The 20975-nt window shown below is 37.9% G+C and overlaps 1 protein-coding gene across 1 annotated transcript in view; it reads left to right on the top strand.

Annotated features, from left to right (window-relative positions):
- tenm4 (teneurin transmembrane protein 4) overlaps nt 1-20975 on the top strand; it is a 217006-nt gene that overhangs the window by 85541 nt on the left and 110490 nt on the right. The window contains exons 3-4 of the mRNA XM_046074291.1: nt 11472-11707; nt 12444-12716. Of these exons, the coding sequence (XP_045930247.1) occupies nt 11472-11707; nt 12444-12716 (509 nt within the window). The remainder of the gene's footprint in view (nt 1-11471; nt 11708-12443; nt 12717-20975) is intronic.

Here is a 20975-nt window from a genome sequence, read left to right on the forward strand (position 1 = left end):
TCCTGGTTTCATCACGCCTTCTCTAGTTTTTTTTTTACCTAACTGATGAGTCTACAGTAGTTTGTATTTTAAATTTCATGGGAGGTTGACAGGCTGGACAAAGGAAAAGCGGAGAGTAGGCTAGATAAGTAGGACTAACTGCATGTTACTTAAATTGTAACTTTTTAAAAGAAATAAAATGAATAAAAATACTATAGAAAGTTTTTAGTAATGATACAATGTCATACATTTGATCTGATTATGCATAACTTTTTAGTAAGGTTTTATCATTCAGATTTCATAGTTTTATGCTTTTCAGGTTTTGTGCTTTCTTAGTTTTACAAATTTCATTGTTGCTCTAGAGATCTAGTTTCTTCTTGATGCAAACAAAATATGCTAAAAGTGGAAAAATTGGAAAGATGACGCTTTGAGAGAAGAGAAGAGATTAGTAGTCTTGTTCATACCAGTTGAAGCATATATGAGAAAATATGTTTAAAACTGATACAGTTGCATGTGCTATACAGTTTTGATTTCAAGTGTATTTCGTTTTTGCAAAGAATGAGTGTTAATTTTAACTGAATCCATCACCTGTGCAACAATCAAAACATGTCAGCTAGAGCCACAAGAAATGAGAGACTATGAGCTTCTCTCTTATCTGTATTTACCTTTTGTGATGATGAGCAAGCACTGGTCAAAAATTGCCTGGTGCTGTGTGCCTCGCTGTCAGCATGTCACAGTGCTGGTTGGGTGCCAGAGATGCCAAGGAGATACAGGCTGCTTGTCTACTAAATATCCCCTGCTATCAGTGACAGGCATCAACAGGAGAGTATACTTTTAATGGCCGTAGAGACAGGTCTCAGAGGAATTCCCAAACAGGTGACACAAGAGCGCTGCGAGATGCTTCTGAGCGTGCTGTCATTTCACAATGCTTTCTGTTTGTCCAGATTTTCTGTCTGAAGTATGGGGCATCATTACTCCAACATAGATGATGTGTTAAAAATGTGTAAGTCAGTGAGCACAAAACCTCCAGAGATCAACATTTTCTTACACTAAATGTTGTAGCACTTTTTTTTTGCCAATAATGCACATTTTATCTTTAAATAAAATTTTATCTTTAAAAAGTAGTCTGCATGAGTCCTGCATTTTTTGTACTTTTACTAAACTTAATATCAAATGGAAGAGCAAATGTCTCTCAGCCTACGTTGTTAGCATATACCAAACAAGAATTTCAGCTCTGAAAGCAGTTTACCCCTGTATCCATTTGGATAATAGATCCATTAAGCAGCATGGCGTGAGTGGTGTGCGGCTGCTGTGTGGAGCGCAGGATGACGTGTTAATTCTGGGTAATTTATTACCCTGGGTGTCGCTGGGCAAGGAGCTCCTGACAGATCCTGTCTCACTGGGATCGTCCTCAGCCAGGCTTCCATGAGCATCGCCTGCTTAGCAGTGACTCCAGCATGCAGTGCTCCCATCCGCTGATGTAAGTATGATGTAAAACCCTTGGTGTGGGAAAACAACAGTGATGATGCACATAGTGTGGCATTATATCAGACTGGCAGGCTTTGAAGGTAGGAGGCTAAAAGCACACCTGTGGAGAGGGACAGGGTAATCAAATTTCCACCCAGTGTTATGGGCACTTGCTGGCTCTCTCATATGGTTTTTATTTATGGAAGTATCCTTTTCTGTCTAGGGCCGGGCCCTGATTAGATCATGGATGCTGATTGTGGCCTAGAGCTGTGGTGATCAATCCTAATTTACTTGGAGAATTAAATTTATATATAGGAGGATGCAGTGCCCTGCCCTGACAGATGAAAGGGCATTTCCCTCTTATGCATCAACAATGAAGATGATGGAAAAAAAGACACAAAACACATCTTTCATTTTGTTTTATTTTGTGTTTTCATAACACTTAACATGAAATAAATTTCACAGACATTTGTACATAAGGGTTTTCACAAGCCTCAGCACTATCTAATGTTCAGCCATTGGGATCAGAGAGTGCAGACCTCTCGGGCGTTAGAGGCCGAGGAAGGGGATTGTGCATGTCAACACAGCACTGCCAAGTTACCCGTCAGCCATTCTATGTCATAATCAGTTAGGGGCAAGTCAGCACACCGACTCTCAGTGCCTCAGGAAAATCCTCTCAGGATTTTTGACTGCACTGTAGCACTGAAAGGATGGCAAAATTAATTTAATTCTTTATGCTCTATGAAAGGGCATCTATTTTTTAAATTGTGATGTTGTGATGCTCTGTTTTCAGCTCTAGAAAATAAACACTGTGTGTTTACAGTAGGCCACTGCAGCTGCCACGCCTTTTAGCCATAGCATCTTTACAACCAGTGCTGTCATCCAGTCGATGATGAAGCTACAGAGTGATTAGCCCCACCCAAAGGCTGCTGAGATGGGAGATGTGGGAGGTATGTGGTTGTCAAAGCAGGGCTTGCGGAGATGACTCAGTTAGGCACTTAGAGTAAGATCATTACCATGCAGGAACCCTCTGTCTGGCTTTGCTGTGCGTGCTGATTTTTTACTGTTGATATTGAACAGCCGCTGGTTTATTGTCTTGCTGCTTGTTGTGCATTGTATTATCATCACATGGTTCTCATGTTCATATCTTCTCAAGCCTGCCATGTTAACTGCTTCATTTTGCAAAGCCCAGCTAAGATCCATATTATTGCTGTGCTGAGGAAACCTAATAATTCCAGTTTATGTGATTGATTGTTGCTTTTTCTTGAAACGAATACAAGGCCATTCACTTCTTTGTGCATACTGTTTATAAATCATTGAACTATACTGTGTTGCCAAACCAGTACTATAATTTTCAGTGCACGGCAGAAATTAAATTTCATTGTAAGCTCAACAGGCCCTGAGATGGACTGGCGACCTGTCCAGGGTGTACCCCGCCTTTCGCCCAAAGCTGGGATTGGCTCCAGCCCCCCACGACCCTGTACGCAGGATAAGCGGTTGACAATGGATGGATGGATGGATGGATGGATGTAAGCTCAACAGCTATGCATGTGATGTGATATTTTACACAGAATTGCCAGATATCTCAAGAAAATCCATCAAGAAAAGAAAAGATTAAAGGAAAAGACTAGTTCTCTCATGAGGCTCCTGCTGATGACAGTGGTGATTGGAAGACCTTACTAAGTCTGTGATCTTTGCAGTGCACTTCCTTACGCTGAGACTACACAAGTTATGTATCATGAGGAAATCTCTGGACCCCCATTGTGACTGGATTGTAATTGGTATCCAGCAGTACAACAGTACTATCTCACAGTCTCTTTGACGGGAGTTCCTCCACTCAGGGCTGCTCCTTAAGAGCAATGCTGTGGCCATTTATTGGCCATGTCTTCTACACACACGGGGAAAGAAGCAGAGTAGGTAGCAGCTTAGCTTGAGGGGGGGATCCATTGAAGTCTGTGACTGTGGTCACACTTTGAAATATTAGGTGATCTGATTACAAGTGGACAACTCTAAATAAAGGTGGGCCTGCACCTACAGTGCTTTAAGGACATATTGATATTCAATAGGCCTGTGTTTGAGCCACTTTTGGAGATATTTAGGGATGCATGTGACCATGTGCTGTATGTTGTGTACTGTGAATACAGACTTCATTTGTAGTCAGTTCTTTCTGGCCTACAGAAATTAAAGTGATTTACATAACCATTTGCATATTGGACCGGGAAGTGAAATCCAAACACAAGTGGTCACTTGAGACACATTTGAGACAAATTCTGATGCCATGAGTCAACTGAAATCTGGCTCGACTCAGTCTGCATTTACTGTACTGTGTGTTTGATCTGGTGAATCTTTTTAATTTTGTCATCTACTTCTTTGCTCTTTATTGCATATTATGTATGGCATTTATTATTTATGCAAGGACATTTATTGTATGGCATTTATTATTTATGCAAGGACATTTATTGACAACCATCTCTATTTGGATTAGTCCATGATTAATTTCTGGCGTTGTTTACTAAATGTTAAGTAAATCCATTTAATAAATTACTGACATTTTACACGTACATCTCTGTGATACACTACTAAACAAAATTAGTGGCATCTGATTTCTGATTTCTAATTAAGGTGTAATAATCAGTGACTCATTTTGTAAATATGAGATTTTCCAAGAAGCTGCAGACATTTCATTTTACTATTTAATACAATGCCAATAGCATGGGAGTCACTCGCTTTAATTTCTGAACCTGTAGTACTCTTAGGAGTCTTTTAAATTACCTAGGTAGCTTACTCCCAGGGTTGAATGGAAAACCAATAAAGTGCTGGGGAAAAAACAATAAGCTTTCACCTCATTTTGCATCCTCTGTTAAGTGGCGACATCAAAACCAGGTCTGTATAGTAAAACCAGTTATTTCATAATGAGACTAATACAAGTGACATTTGATAAAGCTGGGGGTATATTAAGCACTAAAAAGGTAAATTACTTTTTTTGAGATGCTAAGCCTAATGGCAGTTAGAGTATTACATTAAAATACAATGTGTGCAACCATAATCCGGTAATCAAAATTTGTGCTACCATGAAGATTTGTTGGAGATGATCATGTGCAAAAATATAATTATAATTAAAAGGTAAACTAAATTAAGATTAGGATATGGTGGTGTGGGTTTGGATTCATTCAGAAACGTAGAGCGATAAGTTTCACTTACAGTAGCAGTAATTAGCAATACAGTGAAGCTGTAAAAAGCTTTAATAACAATGACATTGATGTACTTATTTACTTATGTATGAAAAAACAAACAAAAAAACTACAACTATATATAAAAATAATAAACAGAAATTACATGATCTTTAAATCTGGAACTTAGAGGCCATTTTGATTAAACTCAAATCCGGGGTTTGAGCTTCATTACCTAATAATTTATTAAGCCTGCTCTCTGCGGTACTGCACCAAGTAGCAAGTAGATCGAACACACATGACTCCCTACACCTCATTGGCGAAGGTCTGGGTTCTGAGTGCATTTTCTAGTTTTCTAATTAGTTAAATTAGATTTTAAAATGTTGTTTACAATCTACAGTAGATATTTTCTTTCTTTTTTTTGCCATGGGATCGTTTCAGTATTCAGATATTTAGGCAGCTATTGTATCAAAGTCACAATTTTGGTATCGTGACTAGAAGTCGTTGATCGTCTCTAGAGGTCTGTCAGTAATTCAGATTAATGGGAACATGACCTCTGGGAAGCTGTTTATGTTCATTTTTAACCACCTCTATTGTATTAGGGTTAGTGGCAGAAATCTCAAAGGTAGATATCTCAAAACCTGGCATATGAAACAGATGCAATTTACATGCAGTGAGAAAATGTGTTTTTGCAATTCCGGTGAACCAACCCCTTAAGGCTTTGGAACAGCACGTAAAATATTTGTGTTCAGAACATCATTTATTTCCAGCATTTCTGTCCCTTAGACCTTCCTCGGGCTGCAGCTGTAAAACCTCAAACATTTGTAACAGTAAGTTTGACAGTAGCAAGTTTACAGTTAGTTGATTATTGCTTAGCTGGTATTAGATTTGGTTTTACTGCAGGCTAAACTATAAATCAAACTCAGGTCTACCCTTTGCAGGATAATGAGCATTAATCGTAGACTAATGAGAGACAGGTCACCACAAGGGTGACCTGAGCACTCACAGGCTGTGCTTGGGAACAGAAGCACTTCAGCCTTGTAGAGAGGTCCTCTTTTAAACCTTCATGAACTTCACATTTATTCATTGTCTCAGTTGTTTTTCAGGACTACATATTATTTATTTCCATTAATTCAGTGTAGGATATGTAAGTCCGGATCATTCCTCACACGCTAGCCTTCATCTACCAAAACAGCAAAATACAAATATATTTCGTTGTGGTTTAGCAGCATCAGATTGACGTAGCAGTGCTAACATTTTGCTGCATTTGGCCAAGGTCAGGGGCATACATCATTGCAGAAAGTGAATAAATAGACCCCTTCTCTCTGTTATTTACCAGGCTGGTTTAAAGGTATTATTCCATTGCCTGCTCACTCTGTCAGGATTAAACCTTGAATTGCTTAGAGTGATTAGTAGCAGGGAGTGTGCTGCAGCAGCAGTCTTAGGCTACTTTTGTTTAAGTAAAGGCTTTTACTCATTCTGTTTTATTTGCTGGTGGGGCTCGCTTTTGATCCCGGAAGAAGGCGGCTGCTGAACTCCCCCCCCCCCCCCCCCCCCCCCCCCCCCCCCCCCCCACACACACAGCGCTACAGAATTCAGATCTGTTTGGCGGGCCACTCAGCCCCCCACCCCATCTACCCAAGTCTTTTTTCCTCTATTGAAAATACACCTTTCTGTTGACCGAGAAGGCTTTTCTATAGAGCCCAGGCATGTGAAAGATTTCTAGAAAAGAAGTAAGTGGTGCCTGTATGGAGCTTTCCTTGTGCTCAATGGATTTTGTAGACAATGTTCTTGATATCTGCCCAAATTTCCTCTCTGTGGCACTACAGGCTGCTTTTGTGTGTAGATGTTTGTCTGCAGTGTTGTGAGCTAACTGCCCCTAATCCTTTGACTACGTGACCGGGTTAGATAATAAAAAAAATGAAAGAACTAAAGCAAAAATATATTTTAAAAAGTTTTTCACCTCATATGTATACAATAATTGGTAGAGATACACATGATTACATGATGGTTTTGCATAAATAATACATTGTGATTTGTGCTGGATTTGTTGAACAGTGTTAACATTTATACTTATAAAGCTGGGGGAAGGCAGTGAGAGAGACATCTAGAAGTATCCAAGTGAAAAAACCCACCCCTCCCTTCAGGCCTCCCTACAAAGCCACTCTCCCAAAACACATTTTCATTTGCAATGAGTGCACGGGCAATAGTGCTCGTAGGTAGGCAGACAGGCAGGTAGGCCAGGCCGTTCTTATTACAGTCCTGTGACATCCACATATACTGGATGTTTTTCATTTTTGTGTCAGAGCATTTGATTTATTGATTGCTCTCGGGATGTAAAGAGAATTTAAACAAATATAACAAAAATGCTTCTAAAGAAAATTGCCTACTCCAGCTTTAACAGTGATGGTATACCAAAATGTTAGCTTGGTCTCCTTGAACTGAAAAGCTCTACAAAAAACAAAACATTTAATTTATGCACTCACTGCATATCAGCAGTCATTTGTCTGAAAATGTCATCACTAATCAGTTGCGCATTATGTCTCAATCTTAGCAATAGTAATTAGTAATATTAAATAATTAAGTGATTTCACAGACAAGTAATCTGTGATCATTTTAGATTTTACTCAAAGGGATTTGCCAAACATTGTGTTGCCTAAGAATGTTAGTTAACATTTAGTCTTGGATTCTGCATGGAAACCCTATGGCATGTAAAGAGCTGCAAAGAGTTAATTATCATGGAAAATGGGGTTTTGTGCAGAGAGAAGGGTAGATTTATACGCAGCAACACTGAATAGCAATTCTCAGTGCACTGCTAATTGTTTGATGGATAGTACAGAGCCATTTGCACTTACATTGTGCCCCAAATGCCTCCTACGTATTTAGATCGCACATTTAACCAACTCCTGACACTGGAGCAGTGGTCACAATGATCTGCCCGGCAAAACCTCAACAAGTGTTTTAATAAGGGCTTCTGTAACCTGCTGTTCACGCTGTGGATGGGTTGTTTTATGGGTTGGTTTAACAGATTATGAACAGTGTAAGAGGCCATTGTAGTGGACCTCCTCTGAAGTAACATTTTTGCCTACTCACATGCTTACAGCTTTAGGGTTGTGTTCTTTAGCTTTACTTGGTTTTGGGAAGTTAAGTGCTGATGATATGCTGAACACAATCAGAAAAAAAACTCAACAAAACTTAACATCAACCCCAGTTTTTGGCGGGGATACGCATGCATAGACTTTCTATTAACAAGCGCAAATCATGTTCTATTATTAATCACAGAAAGCATTAATAATAGAACAAAATTTTCTTGTCACCTTGACCTCTGCTCATAATGGGTGTTTTTAACTACTTTTTAAATAATTGGTATTAATTCTTTGTTTCAGTACTCCAAAATACTACATTTTTGGTTTAGCTCATTGACTGCATGTTTATGTGCAGTGCCACTGGTGAACTGGTGTTATGCAAGAAGATCTATAGTGATAAAGAAGGTTACATTTTTAACACAAAATTGTCATGAAAGTAAAAGCTAGGGAAATAATGGCCTGAGTTGAAAATAACTTGAACCCTTTAACGTGAGGACGTAGCTGGCTAGCCTGTGTGTTGAAAGATGTTATGCAAATGATATATGTGTGGTTGATGGCTGAGGTGGTTACTTTCCATCTGCCACTGGCAGCACTTTAAGTTTTTCACTGTAACGGCATAAGCTCTGCCTTCTGTCCAGTATATTAAACTGGTTTTAATCTCTGATCACAGAGGGTGAGATCATAACCGCAGTATGAAAAATTAACTTTCAATACCAGATAGACTGAATCCCTATGCTACTGTTCATATGATGTTTGTAGCAATATGACATATACTTGTTTGTAGTATTCTGTACTGTACATCAACTTACTTTAAGTCTCAATTGAAACCGATTTTGACGTATTTTTTCTTGAGCAGCTCAAATGGTCATGAGCTCATTTGTGATGACCTATTCAGAACATTTATTGGCTGATCATGATTTGTTCTTAGTTAATGGATGCACCATAGAAACCTTGAAGTGGAGATCAGATGATAACCTGCTATTCTCAGATGACAATTGTTCACACCTTCACACATAAGCTGTTTTTCCAAGGTTGTTCAGCTCTTTAGGGAAATAATTTTTTGTTGATCACGTTCATAATGCTTGAGTCTGCAGTCACCTCCACATACACAGTTTAACACGCAACAGGGATAATTATGCAACATCACTGTATTTGATTACTTCATCTGACACAATTCAATTTTCATCACTCCCTGTGACACTTTCACTGCAGAACCACATTATTACTCTGCTTGCAGCTGCTATACATTTGCTTTACACCCACAGACAAACCTGACTCTGTAGACAATACAAATGCAAAATGTAGAGTGTGCAATTGTTTAAAGGAAAAACAGACCATCCATCATTTCTTTTGTCTATCCAGAGAGACCTCAATTGATTTTGGATCATTGCATAGATATGCAGTTAGCTTCTTTTTGGCACTTCTCAAGCTCTGCTGATCAGGCTTTAAAGGAACTTTGTCTTTGAAATAAAAGCAGTGATGGTTATCTTTGTTGCAGAGATTTCAATCCATGGCAGTACTTTTTCACTGGTCTTTGTAAATAACTTTTCCAACTGAGTATTTTGTGAATGTACCCTCATTAACCTTCTCCTTCTACTTTCAGTCTCTTGAGTCCTGATAATAACACTTTAAAAATACTCCTCTTATCACTTCTTACTTCTGTTTCTTATTAAGAGTTGAGACATCTTGGTTAAATAAAGTCTTCTGTTTATTATCTTCACGTACCAGTACATTAAAATAATACAACTGTGGCAATTTCTTTGTTTTGGCTCCTTCTCCCAGGATTTAGGCCTAGATAGATGAACAAGAACAACAGCTTTGCTCTCTGGCGCTGAAACACAATGATAATGCCAGATGTAGCCTTTTTATGAAGAACAGCGCTGTTTAGTTTTACAGTGCGCTTTGTGTGAAAATTCTGACAGCTGCACTCAGGGTGGATACGTTTCTAGGACCTACATTTGCATCCCATATCATCTAGCATTGTGTTTGGTCTGTTGCGTCTTTGAGAAACTCATCTGGGTTTCCCATGGCCTCAAAGGTACATCTCATTGCATGCCAGCCTATTAATAATGATGAAGAAGGGCTGTGCAGAAGAGAGATGGCCAAAGCACTGAGCCCAGCTCTTTGGAAACAGAAACAATGCACTTTAGAAAGCTGCTTGTTGTCCGCTCTCTCAAATTTGCATAGCATCAAGGATCTTGAGCAAAAAGGTAAAAATTAGGAACCCATACAAGCTGCATCTGAAATCTTGGAAGCAGCTGAAGTGCTCTTGCGGCTGCAGAATGGGAGCATTTACCCCCCCGTATGGCAGAGGTCTTGGTATTGAGGCCCCAAGTCATTAATCACTAGGATCTTTTCAGCTGTCAATACATACAAAACAAAACCCCCAAACCCAACAATCATGTCTTCATAAAAAGCTTCTTTTTTTTAAAGTAGGGGCAAATATAGTTCACTTGGGATTATTGTTTACTGTTCTGTCCGACAAAAATTTCATACAGTATTCATAAAGAGCTTATCTTGTGGAAAATCCTTGTCTGAACAACACAGACATATTGTCAGTAAAAAGAGCTGTGTTCTCTTATCCAGTGACTTGCATCCCATTTATCCTCATAGTAAAATACATGTTTAAGTGTGGGAGCTAGTAGGATAGGAGTAGAATCCTGGAACATGAATTATAAGGTGTTCAGCTCTTGATACATAATTATGGATATATCATCATGCATGCATTTGGAAGAAGCAGGGAAACGTATGATATTGCTGCAATATCTTGGTCACTAATTGCCTATATTCAGTAATTGAGCTTCAAAGTAAACAGTGATGAAGCCTTTAATCAAGTTTATAACCACATTGACATTTGTTAATCCAGCTCAATATCTTTAAACATGTGGTCACTTGGAATGAGCTGTTTGCAAGGCATCATCAATTAAATACTGTAATACAGTATTACACATCCATTATATGATGTTACACTAAAACAACAGTGTTATTTAGTATTTGGTTTTATTTGGTCTCCTTTTTAAAACCAAAAACATGTATGTTTGAATATACAGTATATACACATGTTTCTTTATTTTTCTTAAATATTGTATCCTTCAAGCCCAGAAAATATCTCTATTGATCTTATACACCGTGTGCTATTTGACAGTTGTGGTTTTATGTTTCAGATTTTAATCTTCTCTGCTGGTTCAGGGTAGTCCTAGATTTGTTTGGCTCCTCAGTTTTCAGCTTGTGATGATTTGTAACTTATAAACAACACAATTCATGGAAGGACACCTGCCACTTTTACAGGTGCTGGAGGCACAGCATTTGTATACGGCACATAAAATAGAATATTTGTGGGAGACTTGCACCGTAAACTTTATAGATGCAAGATTTGTTGTACCATATTTTATTAAATCTAATCCTGGTGGTTCTTCATGCTCTCCCTGTGTGTGCTGAGCCAGGCATACACTGCTGTTTGGAAACATGCATTTGCATTTTATTAATTTCCACAGTTTGTGTGTATGTGTGTGTGTGTGTGTATGGAGAGCATCAGTAATTTCTACTTGATGATGTTTATATTATCTAATATTAAACCTCTTAAAATAATAGTTTATCATGGTTGCGAATGATTATATGTTTATATGATGCATTATGAAAGGATTACATTTAAAAATCAACACTTCTGTCAAGCCATCGTTCCATACAAATATTTTTTGTTTGTATTTTTCTTCTACAGAATTACTCAAACTAAACTGGCATTGTAACCCACATTTGATGTTGAAAATAGTGTGGAGGCAGCCATGGAAGTGAAGGAACGTAGACCCTACCGCTCACTCACTGCCCGGCAGGACACAGAGCGCCGTTACACAAGCTCGTCAGCAGACAGTGAGGATGGCAAACCAAACCCCAAATCCTACAGCTCCAGTGAAACACTCAAGGCCTTCGACCATGACTCAAGGATGGCCTATGGGAGCCGTGTCAAGGAAATGGTTCATCACGAAGTGGACGAGTTCAGCCGGCAAGGTTAGCCTTAGCTGTGCCAATAGAAGCGATTGTCATTGATATCTGTATGGTTAATCTATAAGTATATTTGCAGTGCACAATGACATGAAAACAACGGTTTGTAGGTTTAAGGGCACGTTACTACCTGGTCTCAATATATGCATCATTGCTTTTTAATGAGAAGTCTCTTGGCAATTCACATTCAGTCACTGTAGAGGTCAGCCCACGTTGTTTGACTATTAACAGAGGTAGCCAGGGATTGAACTTACTGTGCCAATATTAAAAACTGCATGGAAGACATGCATACCTTTTGCCTGCTTATTCAAATGTATTATTGATCATCAAAGTTCAAAGTGGCACTGTTGATATAGCTTTAAATCCAACTGAAGCATAGATCTGCAATTTACCAAAAAATTGAAATGTTTAATCCTAATTACAAACACCATGTCCTTGTGCACTGAAGGAAAGTAAGAACAATATTGTGCATATTTGCTTTACTGAGATGACACTGAGATGAATGTGGTGAAAATAATAAACTGAAAGATCCTAAAGATACTATAACCACATAACAATCTTGTACAGAGGGGCTTTAAGTACTAAATGTACTTGAATCTTCATGTAACTCTGCAACTATTGGTTGTGAAACTTTTAAATTATTACTACACCTCTCAAGGCCAGGATATTGCTGTCATCTTTTTCTGCACTGAATACAGTTTATTATGTTAAGTGAGTTAAGTTATCTATTGGCTTGCTGTAGGGGCAGACTTTTCCCTTCGGAACCTTGGCTTTGGAGATGCCCTTCCATCCCACGTAGCCACATACAGGACTGACATGGGTCTGCCTCACCGCGACTACTCAGTCAGCGTGGGCTCAGATGCAGACACAGAGACAGACGGCATCATGTCGCCGGAGCATGCGGTCAGATTATGGGGCCGCAGCAACACCAAGTCAGGCCGCAGCTCATGCCTCTCCAGCAGAGCAAACTCCAATCTTACTCTCACTGACACTGAACACGAGAACACAGAAAACGGTACGGTACTTTTCTCTTTTACTTTTTTCTCAGTCCTTATCAGGAAAGCTGATTTTACAATGTGTCTTTTTCCATGTGGATTTGATTTTGATTTTGGAATAGATTTGTGTTAATTTTTCAAAGAATGTTCCTGTACATTCATGCAGTATGACATGCTATATCTTTGAGACAGCACCAAACACAAGCTGGACTGTTCTGCATACTACAGACTAAATGGTGATTATGTTGGTTTGAATGTGTTTAGTTTTTGACAGTGCACAACTGGAATCCATACAACCACAAGAATAGTTGCATCTTTTCTGTCTTTGTAAATGTCTGTTTGACCAACATATTTAGGATTTGACCTCTTGAAGAAAAGACAATTATCAGTAATACAGTACAGCCAGAAGTGTGGCATAACATTACCTCTGCTATTCATCATTCTTTTTGTTTCAATGTGTAAATCACAATGTATGTGTGAAACTGGCAGGTTCCTTTGTGAAATCAGTGCCAGGAAGTGGGAAGCCATATGTATTGAATTCATCTGTCTGTGGCTTGGTTTCCCCCAAGGGCCAGATGAGCCTGTGTGCTTGCTAAGAAGGTCACTTGAGCTCAGGGAATATGTAACTATGAGCCATGTCAAGTGGTGGAAAATGCCAGAAGATAAAGGCAATTCTGCTGAAGATACTTTTATTCAAACTGTAGAATAGTGTTCTATACAGTCATGATATTACAGGATTTTGTTTAGAAGCAGAAATACCTTTTGGATACTCAGCTCGGTCCCCGCAGGGCTGATTTGTCAATAAACTTTGTTACAATGTTGGTAATTGCTTGTATAGTGTATACCCTGAAAGAAAAAGCTCTTGGAGTAAATTCAGTGCCGTGTGGACGAAGTTCCTGACAGACATGGCTCCTTTACCCACATACCTCTTTTGTGTTTGTTTGCCTGAGTCTTTTGTATTTTTATTTTTTTTACATAGACTTGCTATGTAGTAAAAAGTTCTGTTTCACATTATGCAAAGTTAAACACAAACCTAAATCATGCATATTAACTGGCAGATTTATGATACTGTCCTCAGGATACTTCAGAGATAGAGGAAGTCATCAAGGGCCTAGCAGCAAAATTCTAATTGCCCTGGCACAGCCTTGCAGAGAACCTTGTGAATAGTTTTGCATTTCAGAGTGTGTCACATTATGTATTAGCTTCTTATTATAACTGACAGAAATGACTCTTGGAAGTGGAATCCATTTGCCCGAATGACTCAGCGAGAGAACGTGGTATCCCTCTGGTTGATCATCTGAGATGCCAAGGGACTTGAATTTGGCTGTATGGTACATAATTAAAGAGAATCTCCTTGGATGGATGTTGAGGGGTTGGTATGCTGGAATGTATTCATAGCACCCGTAGCTGCAGCATCATACTACATCTGTGAGACCCAATCGAGATTCTAAGTACCCTTTTATTCAACTCACCCAAGCAGAAAGAGCACTTGTATTCAGCATTTAATTCAGTAATGCCTGATAACGTACAATTTATATATGGCAAGTTAATTAAAATCCATCGAGCAGGCCTGCTTGTGTGTGCTTTAATCTCTGTAAATCAACAAACCATTTACTCTGCTTTAATGTATTCAAGCCGCTGGGCAGTTCTCCCCCTCTTCACATGTGACTTACTTGACCCTGGTTTTAATGCATGCAAAGAAGCGATAGCAATTTTGGAACAATTTTCTTGATGCTCAAGTGATTCCAAAACATCCCATAAACACTGTGAATTAAACCCCTTAATTATGTGCTATACTAAGATTCATTTCAGTTGTGATGTGATCATAAAATTATGTGCTACATTAATGTTTTTTCTGACCTACTACATGATGGGTAGACCAGTGACAATTGAAAGTGTATCACTATGGACCGATTGCCTTCAATCACTAGCATTTTTTGAGAATTGGATGAGTAATTATGTTCAGCATCGATTGTTAATGCGTGTATGTTTGTGTGTTGTGTCTGGCTACATGCATGTCCTGTGCACGTGTATGGGTTGGGTGGCGTTTAAAATGCATTCATGCAGTGTGTACAGGTATGTGTGTCTCTCTCATCCAACATGCCTCTGGTCCCTAGGGACCCCCTTGAGGACACTTCAACTGCTGAGTCATTGCACATTCTACACTGGCTGAACAGCAAGGAGGCCTGCCCAACCTGCTGGGTTTGGGAGAGGGCTGCTGTTCTTGGGTTTTACCCCATTATATCTTATCCAGATGTGTGCTCTAATCCCAACTTTGCCTTACTGTCATGGCTAGACTATTACGTTTCTGTAACCATGACAACAGGCATTGGAGATAACCACAAAAGCCTGCTGAGGGACTGTTATTTATGTGTTCCATAACCTGCAGAGAGAAATAATGCGGCTAAGGCCTACACAGTTCCTGTTCATAGAAAAAATGCCTGTGTGACTGACGCTGGTATTTTTCTATGGACAAAATGTAATTAGTTCCAGTGAGCGATTAGTTGTGGACTGATTTGGTTTTCCTTTACTCCATTCTTCTGGGAGATCTGGTCTATATTGATCAAGGAGATATACAGTATATAAATATAGCCAAGCTTTGATCTTAGTCTAGTGTGATTTAGCATTGCAGTTTCTCCCTCTGCATTGTAGTATTATTCAGAGCAAAACTGTTTTATTTAAAGATTATTTTTTAAGTATGAACATGTCTTATGCCAATGGATGGCAGAGAATCATAAAGTATAGGACTCATCTGTGTAATATTTTGTTTTTGGAGTTAAATTATTTTTTATTATTACTCATTACTCAAATCCTGGTAGCTGTAGGCATTGCTTCGGGGCAAAGCCTCTAGGAACTTCACTGAAATCTTCTTGTGAAAGTCTCTCCACAACCTTCCAGCTGCATTTTGATTTTTCACAGCACACAATCTACTAGTGGAGGTTTCTGTTGAGATCTCCCTGACCTGAATCACTAAATCAACTCTGATTTTTGTCAAATTAATTAGAATTTCATTAGAACACAGCCTTGACTGATACTAATAATTTTTATTATAGTAGTAGTAGTGACATTATTTTGCAGTGCTTTTAATACAGAAAGTGGCACAACATCAGCAGCCCTGATGACAGAAGTTATCTTTTTAACATCACAACAGAAGTCTATGTCCACAGAACAGCAAACAGTGGCAAGTATTATCCAATGGACCCAGATCCATCTGTGCTTTAAAAGTACTCAATCAAATCTTAACCCTGATTCAGAAATTCTCACAGGTCTGCAATACTTGGTGCAATGTATTCTTGTTTTTAGTGCCAGTTGAATCTCTGGCAGTAGCAGAAGAGTGGGTTTATGGTAACGTAAAGGGACTTGCATTAGTTAAAGTAGATTGGAAATAATGGACATACAAAACGACAATGTCCAGTTTTTATTTTGAGGAGAGGACCAATGTGATGGTGGAAATTCTGCTAAATTGAATGAAGCATGTTTGTAGAAAATATAATGGTGTGATTATTATCAAAATGTTAGTACTGTTTTTTTTATAAACATTAAGAATATTCCTTATAACTCCAAGTAAGCATGGGAACAACACACTTTTGAGGCTCTCCCACTGACTAATGATTGGAAATAGTTGGTAAAAAAACAGACTTGAAGATGAATGATGGTCGGGTTTCTTAATTCAGTTCTGTGTTTTGTTCTGCATGATTAAATACAAGTCATCAATCAACATTTTTACCTTCAAAGCACATAGTGGCTAATGTGCTGATGTGATCACGCTTTTAGCTGGGGTAAGAGCAATATTTATTGATGTTCAGTTGTCAAATGAAATGTGGCCAGTCTTTTCATGTGGATTTACCATGCACAGCCTATTTCCTGCATTTTCATACAGATATGTTTACAGACAAGATTTATTTTCTGCCTTTATAGCTGCTGATAACCTCTAATTTTCATATTGAGATATAAGGTGCCTTACTATTATTCAGGTTGTATTATGGTAATGAAGCTGTTCTGGTTTGCACATAATTACACAAATCCCTAAATTACTAATAATCAATATGAATATCTACTTGTACCAAAAACACTACAACTTCTGCACTTTCTTCTTTTTCTTCTTTTTCATGTTCTTCTAATCTATGTTACAACACATGCTACTAATACCACAGAAACCTATATTATCATCTTATATCGATCTATGCAACATCTTTAATAGTTATTTTGTATAGTATAGTAAGTTTTCTTATATAGATGTATGTAACATTTTGAATAGGGTTTTTGTATATTAAAGTCTAATTTTTTTTTTATAGAATAGTGTAATGGTGTTGTAACTGAGCGTCCTGGGATCACCTAACTGGATAACTTAATAAGGACACAATAAACGGGATAATGGGACGATTTGGAAATTTTGTTGTCCCGGCTCCCTTACAGTCAAGATGAGGAAGATAACAAAAAGAGGGATTTATTTATCTTGAATCATGCCTAACTTTAGTGGATCGTAACATATCGGGTATGAAATTAACCTGCAGATGCTCCGGTTCAAGATGAGACCAAAAATGTGGCCTAGGTAAGCATTATTTATAGCCTAGCCAATAGCCTAGCAATCAGTATTGCTTTTCTTACTAACTTATAAAACAGACTACGAAAAAAAACTTCTCACAGTAAGTGCAAACTCTACAGTGACAATGACTTATTTCCTTGCTACTCATAACAGATACTTGTTGGAGGGTTAAAGACTGAAGAAACTTTGAACTGTTGAAAGATTGAGGTTAAGAGCTCCAGGGCGTTGCTCAGTTGCTGAATCTTTGAACATAGCATGAATGTCTATGAGGGGCAGGTGTTTCTCATAGAAACATGTCACAGCCCCAAAAGGTTGAGGGGCTTTGAAAAACAAATCTCGCGCAGATTTGAACTTGAGTGGGGAGTACATCAGCCTGTCCCCTCACCATGTTGATAGTGATTGAAAGAACATTTGTTCAGTTTTATTCACTCCTGTCATTCTTGGCCCAAGCCACATTCCCCTTGCATAGAAATGCACCTACTGAGCTTGATGGTGATTGTTCACTGTATTTATCATAGGGAATTCAATTCTTTTAATGGTCTAATTTTGGTTTAATTTTCTTCTGTTAAATACAGTGTTGTATTTTTCAAATAGACCCAGGCAAAGTAAAAATCAGAGTTTGCAAAAGTCACAGAAACATTAATGTAGCAATGTCTAACTGAATACTGTTTTGTACTACCATAGTCCAATATAGCTAACAAAATAACAAAATGTTTTCAAGTTGGGATTTCTTTGATCATTATTCACTCGACTACAGATGAGTTACAACAGATGAATTAAAATAAGGATTCATGTTAGAAATTATACCCTCTACATAATGATAGTTTTCAACAAGTAACCACAGAATAAGCAACATCTTTACACTTTGAGATGAAACCTCTGCATCTTAATCTTGTACTGCATAGACAATGCATACTGAAATGCCAGTGGTGATTACCACACCCTCCTGAGGTGAATAAGCAAATTTCTGACACTCCACATTTAAGAGTCTGTTGGGTGAAGCGAAATCAGACTTCCAATAGACAAGATGTTTTCTGTATTACAGGGCTGAATTCATTAGGGCATGTTTTACAGCAGTGTGGTCGGCCCACAGAGATGGGGTTACCTATTGTGACCTTGGTGAAGAAGTAGCATATTTGCACACACTCTAACACCAACACACACACGCGCGGACACACACACACATACACACACACACGACAAGGCACATGTGCATAGAAAATAAGGATATAGACAATTTTTACATAAATACTTGGACATGAAAGCGAGACAAATATTGTTTTCAGGTCTTCCTGTTTTTTGTGTGAAATGAAAGTGACAACAAAAATTCCTAATCCTTGCAAAACAGCAAGCATGTTATTGCTCTGTTCATTTAAATTATGTATATAATATGGTCAGTAAAGCCTTTCTTGTTTAAATATTTATTGTTCTTATACAGTAGTGTTTATTGGTTAACATAAAACTATTTTATGTGATTGTCTTATTTTAGTAAATGAAATAATCATACATTTATAATAGAATGGCATGAAAATGATTGTGCATTCCAGGAGACTGTAACCGTCTGCATACTGAAAGTGAATCATTTAATTACATAATTTGAGAGTGATGATGTACTTTCAATGTTTTAACAGACTATATGGAATGATTCTCTTTTCCAGTTGTACCACTGCCCTGCAGGGTTTTACTACTGATCACAGTCCTGGCTTGCAGTTGTCTGTGTGCTGCAGATTATTTGGAAGATTAGTCATATGTCAGTACTTAACGTACCATAAACCTTAATCTGCTTGTGTATTACTGTACATGTTGCAGGTAGCAAAATTGACAAGCAACACGAAAAGCTGAAATTGAGAATTGATATAAAATACTCATGTCTATATGTAACAACAGATATTATGCACAAATGAATTTCATTACCTGTTAATAGTAAAAAAGCTTCAACTAGTTTTTCATAAATGTGGGTTTAAAATGTGGGTTTAATTTTTAAATTGTATTTTTTGTCACAACATATTTTATTCAATTTACTGTCTTCCTTTCCGTAAAAAATACATCTTATATCCAAGACATTAATTCAAATAACTCGCAAGCTTGTTCAAAGAATCAAGATCAAGGAAAGAGCTATTTATACAGACACTAATTGCCTCACTTTGACAGACACCTTTTGTATTTGCTAAGTTGTAATGACAAATATGTACAGAAAATTGTGTTTTAAAGAATCACAGAAATGATTATACCATTTATACATTAAGGATTGGTAATTATATCAGTGTTCCTGTAAAGACAAATATAATTGCTTTTGTAAAACACTGGTATTTTGATGCCTTTTGTCATCTTATGATCACAGAAAATGTGATCATTTGCTGTACGGGTCTGTGTTTTCTGTTAAATTGGGATCTGTATTTTCCCTGCATCTACATCGAGCACAACATGGATGCTTGTTCTGAAACAGTGACAGGCGTCGTCGCCTCAGAATATCAGGCAAAATGATGCTTCAAAGAAATCACTAGTGGTTTCCTAGCTCACAGCAGTGGTTATTTCCACCCCCAGTATTTCTTGTGAAGTTATTTATTTGTTTACTTTTTTGGCAGAGTCTCTGCTCAGATCATGGATTAGTAGAGATATTCTCTGGCTCATTTGCAGGCTAATTTGCTGGGTTTTAGAGGCCCGTGCGGACAGTTTTGGTCTGTTATCTGTGGAGTTCCATACCCGCTTCCTGCTAGTGCCTCTGACAGTATAAACCAACAGCACATCAGGGCCCATCTTACCACCAAGGCTCAGGGGCCTCACTACAGCTCAAAGAACGACATGGAGCAGGATGAGCCCTCCTCGAGGGAGGATCATCCGAACCCAGTTTCACAACTTCTGTCTGTTTCTTAGCAGTATCCATTTAACATAAAGTAAATTATCTATGCTCATGTTATATTACTCTCCCTGCCTAAAATGGGATACACATAGTGAGGCACTTGTTTAATGTTCTGGATCTGTATCAGCTCATGTAAATAGTTTACAAAAGTTTTTTTGTTGTTGTTGTTGTTATATAATTGGCAACATTTAATTTTACAGACTTTTTTTTTTTAAACTAAAACTTTGTTCTGACCACTTATATTTATATTAATAAGTAGGTAAACATATTTTTCATTAAAAAGGAAAAAGACCACTGGTATCAGATCAGTACTCAAGTTAATTTGCAGTCCTGTTCATGAAAAGTTTTGTTGTAATTCTTTCCTGATACTGCATTCCTGAAAGTAGTGTTTTATCTCATTTCATCTTATCTTAATTATCTTATTTAGCCTTATTTTTCATGCTCTTTTTGTAACATTGTATATCAGTTTCTTGCAAAAAAATCCTGACAGCTCTGAACGACCAGTTATCTCTCGTGCAATCAATTAGCGGTTGTTATTCAGACTGAGGAATCAGTCTAACGTGCTGTTGTCCTAGTATGAGACTGAAATAAAACTTCCATGCTAAGGTTTGTTACATTAGCGGTCACCTCAGATATGTATAAGTCTTTGCTACAAAACCTTCAGACTTGCTTGATTTACAAAAAAAATCATCAGTAAACACCAGGGGCCTCACTTATAAACCTTGCGTACAGACAAAAGAAGGAAGACACTCCTACTAAGCAAACTTTTGGATCTATAAAAAACACACTTTATGGGAGAATGTTTTTAACCCAATCTTACTTGTAAAAACACAAGGTTTGGGAAAATATAGCACTATTTATTAAGGAGATATT

This window comes from Micropterus dolomieu, linkage group LG17 (genome assembly GCF_021292245.1).
Source record: "Micropterus dolomieu isolate WLL.071019.BEF.003 ecotype Adirondacks linkage group LG17, ASM2129224v1, whole genome shotgun sequence".
Taxonomy (NCBI): Eukaryota; Metazoa; Chordata; class Actinopteri; order Centrarchiformes; family Centrarchidae; genus Micropterus; species Micropterus dolomieu.